We start from the raw sequence: 14,224 nt of genomic DNA, 5'->3' as shown, positions 1-14,224 counted from the left end.
CATTTTTTGTGGGAGTGCTTCTTTAAGGAATAAAAAAATAAAGTCCTTGGTTTATGTCTTCTGGATCATAGTGCACTTCTGTTTTTACAATCAGTGAAAGTGTATGTGTGAGAGCGTGCACACATTCTATATTTTTTTATATTAAACCTATAATTCAGTTTGATTCTTTTTTTTTTTCCTTTCAGTTTTGGAAAGTGTGCCCCATGGAACACCTCTTAGCTCGCCTGGAAACCGATTCACGACCTGTTTGTCGCCGTATTGTGAACCTTATGTTTAACTCTTTCTTTCCTGTAAGTCAACCAGAGGAGACCTGGTGTGAACGATGTGTAGCACTTGTACAAATGAACCCTGCAGCCGCACGAAAGTTTTATCAGTACACCTTCGAACACACTGCTCCCACCAATATAGGTAAAAGTCACATGTTTCTGTGTAACTTTGTGTTTTTTCGCCCTTTATCCATGTACTTTAACGGAATAATTTTGACTCCTTCAGCTAAACTAATGCTGACTATAAGGCGCTGCTTGAATGCGTGCCTGCAGAAAGCCGTCCGTAATGAAGACGAAGAGAATGATGATGGCAACAAGGAGGCGGCTGAAAAGAAAAGTAATAAGAGTGTAAGTGGAAACTTGTTCTGTAGTATAGTCCATACCTGTTTTGGCAGTATTTGTAATGTAAGGGACTGGTTGTCTGTGAGTTAGCACACATGAGACCACACTCTGACACCCAACATTTTGGTGGATATGTTTTGCAGCCTTAGGTCCTCTGATAAAGAGATTGCCCATAGAACTCATTGGGGCAGATGTAAGTAGACTGGCATTGACAATGGCAGGTTATAGTCCTCTGGTGTGAAATTTGCAAAATTTATTAAGAACAGGGTACAGCTTTTTTCCCCCCTCATTTCTGTGTTTTTCCTCCCCGCTTTCCAAGAGCCATGACTTGTTTACGTTTCCATTCACATATCCATATGAGGGATTCTTTTTTTTTTTTCAGGACAAGTTGCATTTTTTTTAATGATGCAATTAATTTACTGTATTTACTAGTAAAAAATAGGGGGCGGATTCTTTTGGGGGGGGGGGGGCGGCGAAGTTTAAAAAAAAAAAAAAATGCAATTCCGAAGTTGTTTTGTTTTTTGGGCGATACAAATGCAGATTTTTTTTTTTTATTACGGTATTGTTTAACGCTATATGTAAAATTAGCAATGTATGTGATTATTTTTAATATTTTTTGTTTTTTTAATTTATTTTTTAACTGTCATTTTTAGTCCCTTTAGGGGACTTAAATATGCAAGCCTGGGGGCCTTCACAAGAGCCCGGGCTATCACAGCAACCAATCAGAGCCCTATGATTTTGCTGCGGGGGTTCTTATACGAGGATAGAGGGAGCCCCTCTCTCTGTTTAGCTTACCAGATTTTGCAGCCATGTATGGAGCAGGCACAGCTCCATACATTCTCTGGACACCAACAATATACAGTAACCAGGCTAGGTCTTATTTGTGGGGGTCCGATAGCCCCAGTAGTGCTGTGGCCTTCTCAGCTTTTCCTAGGCCACTGATTGCACGTTCATCGGTCACGTGGCTGAGGTCCAGCTCAGCCCCATAGAAGTGAATGGGGTTCAGTGCGATACCAAGCATAGCTGCTATACAATGTACGGAGCTGTGCTTGGTAAGCTCCAAGAAGGCCTCGGCACTCACAGGAGCACTGTTGCCTTCTCAAACACCCCTGATGTTAGTATCCCCTAAACGTTCAGTCTTTTTATAGGATGTGGGACTTTGCTGCAGAATAATTATGTCGGTTTTCAGGTGTTGGAAAATGTGCTGTCAACTGAAGATGCTGCATCTATGGCCAGTTTACTGGAAATCGTGGTCATTTTGTGGAGAAGTATCAAAAAAGCTCTTGATCAGAATGAAGAGGCCCAAAAGTACACAATAAGCAAATTTGCGTCCGTGCTGCCTGAATACTTCCGAGTGTTTAAGGTAAGTGTGCAAATAAGGTTTTCAATGAACATCTGAGTAAAGATAGGCAAGAGGTCGTCTCAACCAAAATCGGAAAATTTTTTCATTAGCTGCTCTCATTGCTTATAAGCAACCAGCCAAAGCTAAGCTTTCGTTTCTTAAAATGAAGGCATTGCGATGTGGATATGGGGTTGGAGATGCCACAAAGTGCATTTTTCAGCCATATTGTTCAGTGAATATGTAGGAATTTCCTATCATTCTATGTCGTGATCTGTAGAGCAGTTTTTATGTCTCCACATATGTTTTCATCTTGTGTAAATGCTCCATTTGGTAGAGTAACATGATGTACATTCTCATTTTACCTGCAGGACGAGCGCTGCACTGTAGCATTAATAATCCTGGCCTCTTTTATGCCTCCATCTGCTGTTCCAACATTCAGGTACACATTACTCAGATAGTTGGCGTCTGCATTTACGGTTTCATAATCCTTTCACTTATCCTTTCATTTCTACATCCATTATCCTGTAGCTGCTCTGTCCTCTCTAAGCTGAGAAACTTACATAATGGCGCTGAAGAAAACAAGTACGCCACGCTCATAGACTGCTTGTGTCGCTGGGGGCAAGTGGGCCACATACTGGAGCTTATAAACGACTGGCTATCTGAGACTTTCCCAGACAAGAAGGTAAAGCAGGTTACAGCTTATGATCAGTAACAAAACATGCAACTTACCGAACAGATACAACATGCCCTGCTTTCATGTATGCTGCTCTCTTTCTGCTGCAAGTAATTTAAAGGGAATCTGTCAGCAGTTTTGTGGAGTCCTCAGTAAGGGCAAAATAAACTCGTGAAAGATGTCCTTAGCAAAATGCTGGGTCACTCTCTACAATTGTCATTTTGCTACAATTTTGTATTGAACATCTCCAGCACATGCCAATGAGTCCTGAATATTCATGAGCTCCTGTCTTTGTCCTCCCCCTGCTGCTAATTTAGTTGGAAAAAGACTGTCAATCAGAGGCAGGAGGCGGAGAAAGCCAGAAGCTCATGAATATCAGGACTCATTGGCACGTGCTGGAGCTGTTAGAACCTAGCAGCATAAAACTGCTGACAGATTCCCAATCTGTGGATAGAAATATATTGTTTAAAGGATTATTCCCATCTCAGAGTCGTGGCACATTGCTAGTATATGTCATCACCGACTTCTTGGACCCGCACCTTACCTGAGATTGAAGGGACTGCAGTACAGGGGCCCTTCACAGTACTTCCCTGCACAGTGGTGCCTCAACCACCCAGTGAACAGAATTCTCTTCAGCTTCCCAAACTGTGGGTGGCTGGGACAACAATGTACAGTGAAGAAGCTGCAGCTCTAAACCAAGATTGTGGCGCCTTCAATCCCAGGTCAGACCCCCAGTGATCATACAGTGAAGGCCTATCCTACTAAGATGTCATCACTTCAAAAGAGGAAGAATGATACTTTAAGCCCAAAGGCTGAAAAGGTATAGATACGATTCTTACTGTATCCAGTCTAGGCAGTGCTCTGTAGTGAAACAGCATAAATGTCCCTGGTAGTTTGGTACAGTGTACTAGGCTGCAGTCCAGGCTCTTTGGCTTGGGGCGGATTGCCTTCAGTGGATACAGTTATATCTACTTAGTTGAGAGGAGAACTGGGTCTGTCCAGGGTTTTCTTTATCCATCGGTGGATTCATTCTTTCAGCAAACAAAGATCAGGAAAATGAAGAGGATACTAAAGGTGTTGTCTTACTTACAAAGTTGATAAAAGACACTTACCGGTGTATTGTCTATGGGAGTTACAAGAATAGCCGAGTCACTCAGGGTCCATTCACACGTCCGCAAGTGTTTTGCTGTCTGCAAATTGCGGATCTGCAAAACACTGACACCGGCCATGTTCGTTCCGCATGTTGCTGATCGCACTTGGCCGGTCCTGTGATAGAAATGCCTATTCTTGTCCATGGCTGTGGACAAGAATAGGACATGCTCTATCCTTTTTGCAGGGCCATGGAGCGGAAGTGCGGATGCGGACAGCACACGGTGTGCTGTCCGCATTTTTTTGCGGCCACATTGAAATAATTGGGTCGGCACCAGTTATGCGGAACAGATGCAGAGCCATTCATGCAGATGTGTGAATGGATCCTCAGTGTGCATGCTGGGAGTTGTATTTTCACAGCAACTGGAGCGCCGAAGGTTGCTGATCCCAGGTCTACATGATAAATGCCATTTGCTGAAGTGAGAGAACCCGTTCAATATGTATTACAGAGTCTCACAAAGCCCCCTTGTTTAAATCCACCCCTGTGAACCTGCTTCAATAGGATTTTCTTGTATTAATATAATGTATTTTCTTGTAGTTATTAGTTTTTTCCCCCTTCTAATAGAGTCCAAAGGATTCTCGACGAAAGGTCCGCATTCAGGATACGATAGAGAGTAAGCCGGAGCTAGCTCTTGATTACATGGAGTACATTATAACCCACACTATGAGTCGAGAGTGCCTTCTGTCTGTACCAACTAAAAAGTTAAATGGCTTTTTAAAGGTTCTGGGGCTTATAAAAGTAAGTTATAAACTACATCTGTATGTATGGTTTACATCTCTAGAGCGTTTTAGAAAATTTCTCGAAGCTGACAAGATAAAGTATTAGTTTGTAAAAATGTCCCATATGGGGCCATCCGCTTTCTGTTAGACTTTACTTCCAGTCGTGTGATGATCTCGTAGGTGCAGAACTCATTACTAGACTCTGATAACTGTACTATCACTGGCGCAAAGCATGCACCATTTCTAAAACTAATTGCCCCTTTAATACCTTACTGTTAACGTTTCCACTACATCCAGTCAAGAGGAGAACAGATTTTTTTATATCCACTTTTGCATGTATTAATCATTTTTACAGCTGTATCACTATTTTGTGCTCATACTATGGGCGCACTTATGTACTATCTTCTCATATGGTGGATTGAAGTGTCTTTCCTCTGACCAGGCTTTTATCTTCATTTTAGGAGGTCCTGTGCTCATTTGTGAAGCCAACGAAAGATACAGATCATAAGATTACTCAAGAAACTGCGCTTAGAACTTTCAGCCTTTATTGCCGGCTCAGCATCCACCTCCAGTACAAGGTAATGTTGTTACATTAGTCATTAGGAGCATGGAGAACCATCCCTCAAAAACCATACATTATATTAGGTGTTGCTGATGTGTGTTTTAAAAAAATATATATTTTTTTTATATATATATATATATACAGGTTAGCTCAGAAGGGAGAATATACCTGTCAGTCTTGGAGGACACGGGGTCCTGGATTGAAAATGAAGTTCTTGCATTTCTTGCTTCTGATGAGGTCATTTCAGATGAGCAGAGCGATTTGTCTAAAGAAATACTTAAGGTAATTTTTTTTTATTTTTTTTATTTTACTTTTGTTCAATAGACACATGGAAGGCTTAAAGGGGTTCATCTCAGACAATGGGGGGGGGGGGGGAGGGGGGGAATCACTAGGATATGCCTCCAATGTCTGATAGGCGCGGGTGGAGGGCGCATTACGCATGCGCAGCCGTCTGCTCCCCATATAGGTGCGGGTCCCAGCGGAATCCAGTATATTCGATTCCTCTTTACCCTAACATCGTCCATCTTGGGACAGGAGGGAGGTCCAGATCACTGATCTGAACTTTGGCTGACTGTTTTATCCAATATATTCATTGTGTAATATTATTGCTGAGCTGCTGTACATTTACTTTAATTCCAGCCTCCTTGATATTGAAAATGAACCCACGCCTATCAGACAATGGTGGCATAGCCTAGTGATATGCCCCATTGTCTGAGATGAGACAACCCTTTTAAGGCTCCTTTACACTGCCCAAACATCAGGCAGATCATCGCTAACAAGAGTTCATAGGAGCGTTAATATGCTGGCGTGCAGAAGCCACCGATTACCCGATGAACGAGTGAAACGCGGTCACCTAAATCATCATTTGCGGGCGGCAGATCGTGATGTCTAAACAGCACTCTGCTGCCAGCAAACAGTGATTCTGTATGGGGAGGAGGGTATGGCATTAGCGAACATTCCTTCCCATACTGTGGAGGAGATCTCTGCAAGTAAATGAACGCCTCCTTCCCAACAATCGTCTGTAAGGGGCCTTTACTTGTTTCTTACCAGAATAATCAAATGTGTTTTGCAACTTTGAAAGCAAATCTTCACATCTGCATCAGATGTTCCATAGTTTACTGTGCTGTTCTTTACATCAGTACAATGGACAGCCCGACAGACTATCATAAAGCTGTGAGGTCCATCAGACACCGCTGCCGTCTGTCGTGTTATAAGCAGAAGAAACAATATGAGCAGAAAGTTTAGTGCAAATCTTTAGTCAATGATCTATATGTAGTGTATATTTTTTGTTTTCATTAGACATACCTTACTGTTTGTAAAGATGTGGTAATGGTTGGCCTTGGAGACTCAGAATTTCAAGCACACGTCCTTCAAATTGTCATCTCAACAATGAATACTGGTGAGTATGACTAGCATGGTGTGATGCATACAGTCAGCAAGTGTCCCTGTAACAGAGTGACTAAAAACCTGGAGCATCATTACTGTGTTGAATATCTACGCACAAATGCATATTTATATTTATACCATAATTGCTTGACATGTGCAGGTCCCACCTATTTGAAATCACTTATCAGGCATTTATGGCCTATCCTGTAGATATAGATCATAGATGCTCAGAATTGGAATACAGAAGGTATGCAGGGACACATCTGTATTTGACATTGAGCCAGGACTTATAAGGTTTTTCAAGGACTCAATTGCTGAGGCACCCCCGCAGATCAGCGTTTTTTTTTTTTTACTAGATGCAGCGCTAGCACCAGAACTACACATCTGCATCTACTGTGTAGTGGCCGTGCCTGGTTACTGCAGCATTTGTATTAAAAACAACTGATCGGCAGGGGGGCCAGAAGCCAGCACCAGGCCGATCTGAGTTTAATGACTTATCCTAAGGCCTCCTGCACACGACCGTTGTGTTCACCTGTGGCCGTTGTCCCGTTTAACATGTTTTTCTGCGGTCACATTGACTTTCAATGGGTCCGTGGAAAAATCGGAAAATGCACCGTTTGGCAGCCGCATCCGTGATCCGTGTTTCCTGGCCGTGAAAAAAATATGACCTGTCCTATTTTTTTTCACGGCCAACGGTTCACGGACCCATTCAAGTCAATAGGTCCGTGAAAAATCACGGATGCACACAAGATTGTCGTCCGTGATCCGTGTCCGTTTTTTCCTATCATTTCAATGGCAAACTTGACTTAGATTATTATTATTTTTTTTCATTTTTCATGTCCGTGGATCCTCCAAAAATCACAGAAGAAAAAACGGGCACGGATCACGGTACAACGGAACCACGTTTTGCGGGACGTTAAAAAATACTGTCGTGTGCAGGAGGCCTTATGCTAATATTACACTAGCAGATAATCATACAGATCATCGCTAGCAAGAGTTCATAGGAACGCTCGTTAACGATGATACTGCCGCCGATTATCAGATGAACAGGCAAACACTTGTTCATCGTGCATTCGGAATCTTCCTGCGAGTTTAAAGCTCATCGTCTGGTGGCGGCAAATCTTGCTGTTTAATCGCGAACTGCTCCAATCAAACAGTGATTCGGTATGGAGACGAGTCATGGCATTAGTAATCACTCCTCCCTGTACTGTGGAGGAGATCGCTGTATGTAATAGCGTTCTCCCCCACTACAAGCAGGCGGTTGCTGGGAAGGAACGCTTCCCTCATAACAATCGCCTGCCTGTAATATAAGTCTAAGGATAGGTCTTCAGTAAGTAAGTCCTGGAAATGCCCTTCAAGCTTTAGGTAAATTTACAATCGCATGCGCTGCATGATATTCTGTTTTTCAGAGACGTCCTACACGTGCCTACCAATGCTGATTTCTGTACTGAAAGAGATAACCGAAGTCTGTTTGGCTCAGAAGATGAGTAATGCCTGTACGGACTTGACTAAATACCTTGAAGCTATTCAGACAATCTTCCATAAAGCACTGGAGACTACAGCTCGTAGGCTGAGGAAACATCGTGAAGAGGCTCTACAGGTATACATGACTACACGGGTCTTGTAATGTAAACTGAAAGCCATCAGGAAGTTTCTTCTTGCTCCCTCGGCTTAAAACGTTTTCCAGTTGAAAACGGAATGAGGAACACACCACAGACAGAAATGGTCATATATGCAGGGTTTTCATCATCCACCCCTACAATAGGTATATCCAGTTAAATTGATGATGTCCTAGATATTTGTTAAACTAAGGCATTGGTGAACTTTTGTCATTAGTTTACCGCTGATTTCCAGAATCAAATGATTTTGAAAAGAATCTAATCTGAGATTTCTATTACTCTAATATACAAAAATCCAATCCAAGGCAATTTATTTAGATAGGAGGATGTCCAGGCATACTCTCCTGCCTGATCTAATGTCAGATGAGGAGCGTTGTAACTGTTCGACATCCAATGAGGATTGTGTAGGACCTGTGCACAAAGCTCATGGGCTGTCAAGCAGGGTACTATGTATGGAAACCCCTTTTAAGTACTTTTTATCTTTTAAATGTGTTTTCTGTCAGTCTGTATTTCACGGTCTTGATAAAGACTTCTATTTCTCTTTTGCTTCAGCTCCTTCAGTCCATGCAAGTCCCTCTTAGCCAGTTCATACAGACCGTTCAGTGCTGGAATGCTGCATCTCGTGAGGTCCACCGAGGAATGCTCTCCACCCTCGTGGCTGCTCTTGTTGTGGAAATAGGCTCTGCTTTGCGCAAAGTACGTATTGCGGGATATTTTCTATTGATTGTCAATCGGTCCATTCATCTTGCTGTTGTAGTGGTTGGCATTGCTCCACGGTGAAAAGTTATCACATGGAGTCAGTGTGAAATCTCATGCGGAGTATCTTAAATAAAGTACCATTGACTGGTCTCATAGGTGGTCCAGCAGCGATGTGCTGCTTGGGGACACGTCACTGCTGAAGACAGTCACTTATCCACGTCCAGTGATAAATGTGTGTGTGGGGTGGGGGGGCCTAGAAAACTCTCCCATAGAAGTCACTGAGGTCCCCTCCTGACCATTGGGTCTATGGCCCATGGAGCTGCCATAAAGCAATTTTCTTAATGTTTTCTAAATGCTGTTGAGAACCGTTCAGGCAAGATGACTGCCCCCCATAATCATGTTCAGAAAATAGAATTAAAAAAAACAATCAGAAAATAAAAACAGATTGGAAAAATAGGATATGTGTTACTATCTGGTTTTACCTGGCAGATAAAAATTTTGGTGACACATTTCCTTTAACGAACACAAGAGCAGACAGAATATGCCCCATATTTGTTTTGTTTCTGAGCTTTTAGCCACCATCATAGATAAGACTTAGGGGTCTTGAATGGTCAATTTACATCTAAATAATACCAATTTTAGATTTCAGATCCGAGTGAAATTACGACACCAGCTTCCGTTTCAGATCTCCCTCCTCTATCACGCTGCTTATTGTCCATTGTTATAAAGACATCCAGTGTACTGAGGTAAGATTACTGCCCTGTATCTTGTACATCATTTGTACTCCTCACACGTTCCTAGAGCTTTTGTATGTTGTCTGTAGCTGATCCCTAAAGCTGATATTGTCACAATGTGGTCTCGGTAGTCATGTCATGTTCATGGTCTAGCTGCTTCTGTCCCACTTCTCACAGGCAGCAGCATTTCATGGTTTATAGCACCGAGAAAGGTTCACACATGAAGACTATAAAATGCATGGTTTATTTTAGGGTTTGTGTTTTCATTCCCACCTTCTATTTTGTATCTCTTCAAGTTCATTTTTAGGGGAATTGGCAGAATGCATCTCTATGGGAGAGATTGAAGGAATCCTGAGTTTGACTGCATCACTACATATCATTATGATCAGTTCCAAAGGTACATGTATTACATATACTTTAAAGTGAATGTCCATCTTTTTATATAACACCTTGTCATTTAAACTATTCTGTGCCGATTATTTTTGTAATACGGCTTATTAAGAGGTTGATGCTACATTTTTGTGTTGCAAATCTCCAAATCGCGCTCAAACATAGTCTGGATGTTACTCCCGATATATGTCCCAAACCATAACACAAATAGGCTAGACTGGATACAAATTTATAAATATCTTTTATTATCACATGAAAAATATCACACAATTAAAGCAATATTAAAATAGTTCAATTCGTCAACGTAGACCTAAAGATAAGTGTTTCAAAGAAAAGTGATAATTGGATCGGTATTGCAGATGCCCACTAGTTGTACATTCACTGACCTCCATAACTTCATCCTCTCCCGTTTTAGCCCCCCTACTGTAGTTACTGACCCTTTTGAAAGCTTTTCTGAGAGGCGCTTCATCTTGGAGCACATGATTACCTGTTTAACACTAAAAACTACAATTCCCATGAGCATACTGTCATCCAGTGCATGCTGTACTCCTCCCAAGACCATCATCATCACTGTTATAAAATTAGGACTTTATGTACCTAAAAAGCTACTAAATAGTATTGCTGTTTAGTAGCTTTTTAGGCACTGAAAATCTTATCCTTATAATCGTGATTCTATAGAGTAAAGGTAAAACCGCCACCTGCTGGGCAAAAGCTATAGAGTAAAGGTAAATCTGCTACCTGCTGGGTAAAGGCTATAGAGGAATGGTACATCTGCTGCCTGCTGGTTGAAAGATCTGCAGTTTATTTAATTTTTATTTAATATTTTTTAAAGGTTATGGCAGAAAACTGAATTTTCACTTTCCATATTTAGTTTTATGGTAAAACTTCAAATGTTATGCCATAGCCAAAAATTCCAAATATGTTATAGGTCTCTGTTGGGAAATTACCACATCACTATAGAAGCTCGCTGTGGAAAGGATATCATTTTCTCTGCATAACAAGCTACTAAATTGTATTGCTGTTTAGCCTTTTAGGCAACGAAAATCCGATCACTAAATTCACACAGAGTTGTTGGAGCAGGTTTTGAGGCAGATTTCGAGTCAGGCTTTTCAGCCAAGGCCAGAAAAACCTGAAGGGAAATCTACCTCAAAACCTACTCCAAAAACTCTGTGAACCTACGCTTACAAATTCTATAGTGTTGTGGTAAACCTGCTGCCTGACTGGCAGAAGGTCTGGGCTTCAGCTGTCAAGACAATCAATCGTCATCTTGCAATTGTACCATAGGGAGTCAGTGGAGAACTGAGAGGACCACTCAAGATGGTGAGGTCACAATTTATTTATATCTTATCCCAGCCAATGCAAGCGGGTGTCAGCTGTGAAACACAACCACACCCATCATGTATGGATCTCACTCCACACACTCCCCTGCAGCCAATGATATACATGTATGTCACTGGTCCTTAAGGGGTTAAAGATGCATTTAAAAATCGGCTCAGAATTATTTTATTTTTTTAAGCTGGCTATACAGGTAAGATCAATGCAAATTCTTTCAACTGTCTAACTGACTGTAATAGTAGATTTTAACAAAAATGATAATTATGGCCTCCCTCTGCTCATTTGGTCGAGGCACTCGTGCATGCTTGTGGGGAGGTTAGGGAAATCGTTTTAATGAAACAATACTAACATTTAAGGATATGGAGAGCAAGTCTCATACTGTGATGTGTATTAACGAAGTAACAAACAGAAAAAGTCACCTTTACTGAAAGACCATTTGGACTGTAAAGATTTTCAGCTTCATTTTGGTTTCCTTTTAGGAGTTAAAATTTATTTTGTATTTTAAGCAGTTTTCTAAAAATACCGTATTTGGTTAGGTAAAGCATTCTCTGCTGCTACAAAAGACATCGCCGCAATGATTCTTCGGAGGCTGAAAACGTATAGAGAGATCACAATGGAAGATGAGGAAAATATAGAAAGGTAAATTATTATTTGGTAACTAAGGTACAGATTTTAACAACCGCTTCAAGGGATTCTGTCACCAGGATTAACGATATAGCGATATTTATATGTGCCCATTAGTCTCCATGCAGTGTTTAAAAGTATCCCACTGTTACTGCTCTGTGTGTGTTAGATTCGTATAAAAACCGATCTTATTGATATGTAAATCACCTCTGCCAGGAACCCAAGGGGTTGTCCCACGATCTCCTGGAGCCCAGCCGCGCCCATCGATCCGGAGCCCAGCACCGCCTACTACTTAATTTATTCCCTCCACTATCCCTGACGTCAGTTCTTCTCAGTGCCGTAATCTCGCGCAGGCGCAGTGGACACTGCAGTCTGCGCCCGTGTGGACTACTGGCACTGGCTTCGACGAGTCAACTGCGCATGCGCTGGCTCCCTCTGCGCGAGATTACGGCACGGAGAAGAACTGACGTCAGGGATAGTGCAGTGAATAAATTAAGTGGTAGGCGGTGCTAGGCTCCGGATCGATGGGCGCGGCTGGGCTCCAGAAGATCGTGGGACGACCCCTTGGGCTCCTGACAGGAGATTTACATATCAATGAGATCGTTTTTTATAAGAATCTAACACACACAGAGCAGTAACAGTGGGATACTTTTAAACACTGCATGGAGACTAATGGGCACATATAGCGATATTTATATCGTTAATCCTGGTGACAGAATCCCTTTAAATGACTCTCTCTCTCTCTCTCTCTGAGATCATAGATAACTTTGATTCCACCTGTTTAACCCCCCTAGATGCTACAGTCAATAGCAACCTTAATATCTAGGCAGTGGGGTGCTGATGCATTGCTATGACTGGCGGGCGCCTGAATCCCAGACTTGCCGTGACTGGATTAGCCTGTGAGTCTTAAAGTGACAGGCTAGAATGCATTGGTATGTAAGAGATACTAGTGCATTCTAAAAATAATTGCAGTGGGACAAAAATAATGAATAAATAAAGGTTAAAAAAAATAAAAAGATTATTACGACCCAAAATGGTGTTACTAAATATACAATTTGTCCTGTGAAAAACAAGCCCTCTTACTGTTACATCAACAGAAAAAAAGTTATGCCTGTAGAATGCCATGACAAAACAACTTTAAGCACTTTAGGAGTTAAACTTATCATGGGGGTATAAAGTTACCCCTCAGCAGTGAGGGTCTGAGCGCTGGGACCCCCACCAAAACAGAGAACAAGGGTCTTATGCCCCTGTTTTAATGGACCCGCGCCCTACTGCTCCATTTATTTTCTATAGGACTGCAGGAGTGCAGAAAAAAAAAAAGTAACCAAGCCAAATGTAAAGAGAGGTAAATGAAGCATCTGAAGAATCCTCCTCTGCACAGGCACCGATAAATGTACACAGCTTGTGAGATGATCCAAAATGCTCCATGGGACATCATAAACCTTACAGATTTATGGTCCATTCACACGTCCGTTGTGTATTGCGGATCCGCAATACACCGGGCCGGCACTCCTATAGAAATGCCTATTCTTGTCTGCAATAGCAGACAAGAATAGGACATGTTCTATTTTTTTTCGGGAGCCGCGGACCGGAAGATCGGGGCTGCGCATCGGAAATGCGGATTCAGACAGCACACTGTGCTGTCCGCATCTCTTCTGGACCAATTTAAAATGAATGGGTCCGGATCCGTTACGCAATGTTGTGGAACGGATCCGGACCCATTCTACGGACTTGTATATGGACCCTTAAGCTGGTTTCCGATAGACCCCCGGTGACGTAACATTATCAGGACTGTTGTGAAAATAACCCTGACAGCGTGCATTGTAATGCCGTAAGGGGAAGGCTCTGTGTCGTAAGCTAGACTGACGTACAATAATGTAAATGTCTTTTCTCTTTTCAGGGCCATATATGAATCATCGGTGAGAACTTTAGAACAGCTCCTCCCGCCTTAACTTCAGCATATTCTGTTATATTACTAAGGCAATGTACAGACTGTTAACGATAAGAAGGAGGGAGCATGATTTTTTGTAATGTACATTTATATTTTAGGTGTTTTCCGCTATGTAAATATAAAATATATTATTAAGATAGAATGTTCTGAATTCTGATTTTGTTTTTTGTTTGTGCCTTTTCTGATCATGAACACTACAACAGTAATTCCACATCCACCCAGTGAGCAACCTGTATCCTCTGTGCTGGGCCTGGCAACAAACCATTACAACAAATCTAGCTTATCTAAGTAATGGTGTCATGGACCGGGCTCTGCTTCATTTAAAATTCCTCTTAAATGCAACATAATGGGTCTGATATATGAAAAGTAGTGGAATAATAGCTGATAGCAGCCAATTTCTAACTTGTTCCGAAAAGTGAAAGCTGTAATCTG

General features: G+C 41.8%; 1 protein-coding gene across 2 annotated transcripts in view; it reads left to right on the top strand.

Moving 5' to 3' along the window:
• Nucleotides 1-13,934, top strand: part of NCAPG2 (non-SMC condensin II complex subunit G2) — an 85,089-nt gene extending 71,155 nt beyond the window's left edge. For both annotated transcript variants that reach the window (XM_044294277.1, XM_044294278.1), the window contains exons 14-28: nt 186-408; nt 493-614; nt 1,798-1,971; nt 2,319-2,389; nt 2,479-2,632; nt 4,338-4,511; nt 4,954-5,070; nt 5,199-5,336; nt 6,354-6,453; nt 7,850-8,040; nt 8,612-8,755; nt 9,401-9,504; nt 9,789-9,889; nt 11,754-11,856; nt 13,742-13,934. In XM_044294277.1, the coding sequence (XP_044150212.1) occupies nt 186-408; nt 493-614; nt 1,798-1,971; nt 2,319-2,389; nt 2,479-2,632; nt 4,338-4,511; nt 4,954-5,070; nt 5,199-5,336; nt 6,354-6,453; nt 7,850-8,040; nt 8,612-8,755; nt 9,401-9,504; nt 9,789-9,889; nt 11,754-11,856; nt 13,742-13,793 (1,968 nt within the window). In that variant the 3' untranslated portion in view covers nt 13,794-13,934. The remainder of the gene's footprint in view (nt 1-185; nt 409-492; nt 615-1,797; nt 1,972-2,318; nt 2,390-2,478; nt 2,633-4,337; nt 4,512-4,953; nt 5,071-5,198; nt 5,337-6,353; nt 6,454-7,849; nt 8,041-8,611; nt 8,756-9,400; nt 9,505-9,788; nt 9,890-11,753; nt 11,857-13,741) is intronic.
• The last annotated feature ends 290 nt before the right edge of the window (nt 13,935-14,224 follow it).

This window comes from Bufo gargarizans, chromosome 5 (assembly GCF_014858855.1).
Source record: "Bufo gargarizans isolate SCDJY-AF-19 chromosome 5, ASM1485885v1, whole genome shotgun sequence".
Classification (NCBI taxonomy): Eukaryota; Metazoa; Chordata; class Amphibia; order Anura; family Bufonidae; genus Bufo; species Bufo gargarizans.
Note: the sequence above shows the minus strand (reverse complement) of the source record. Positions and strands in the feature narration are given on the sequence as shown.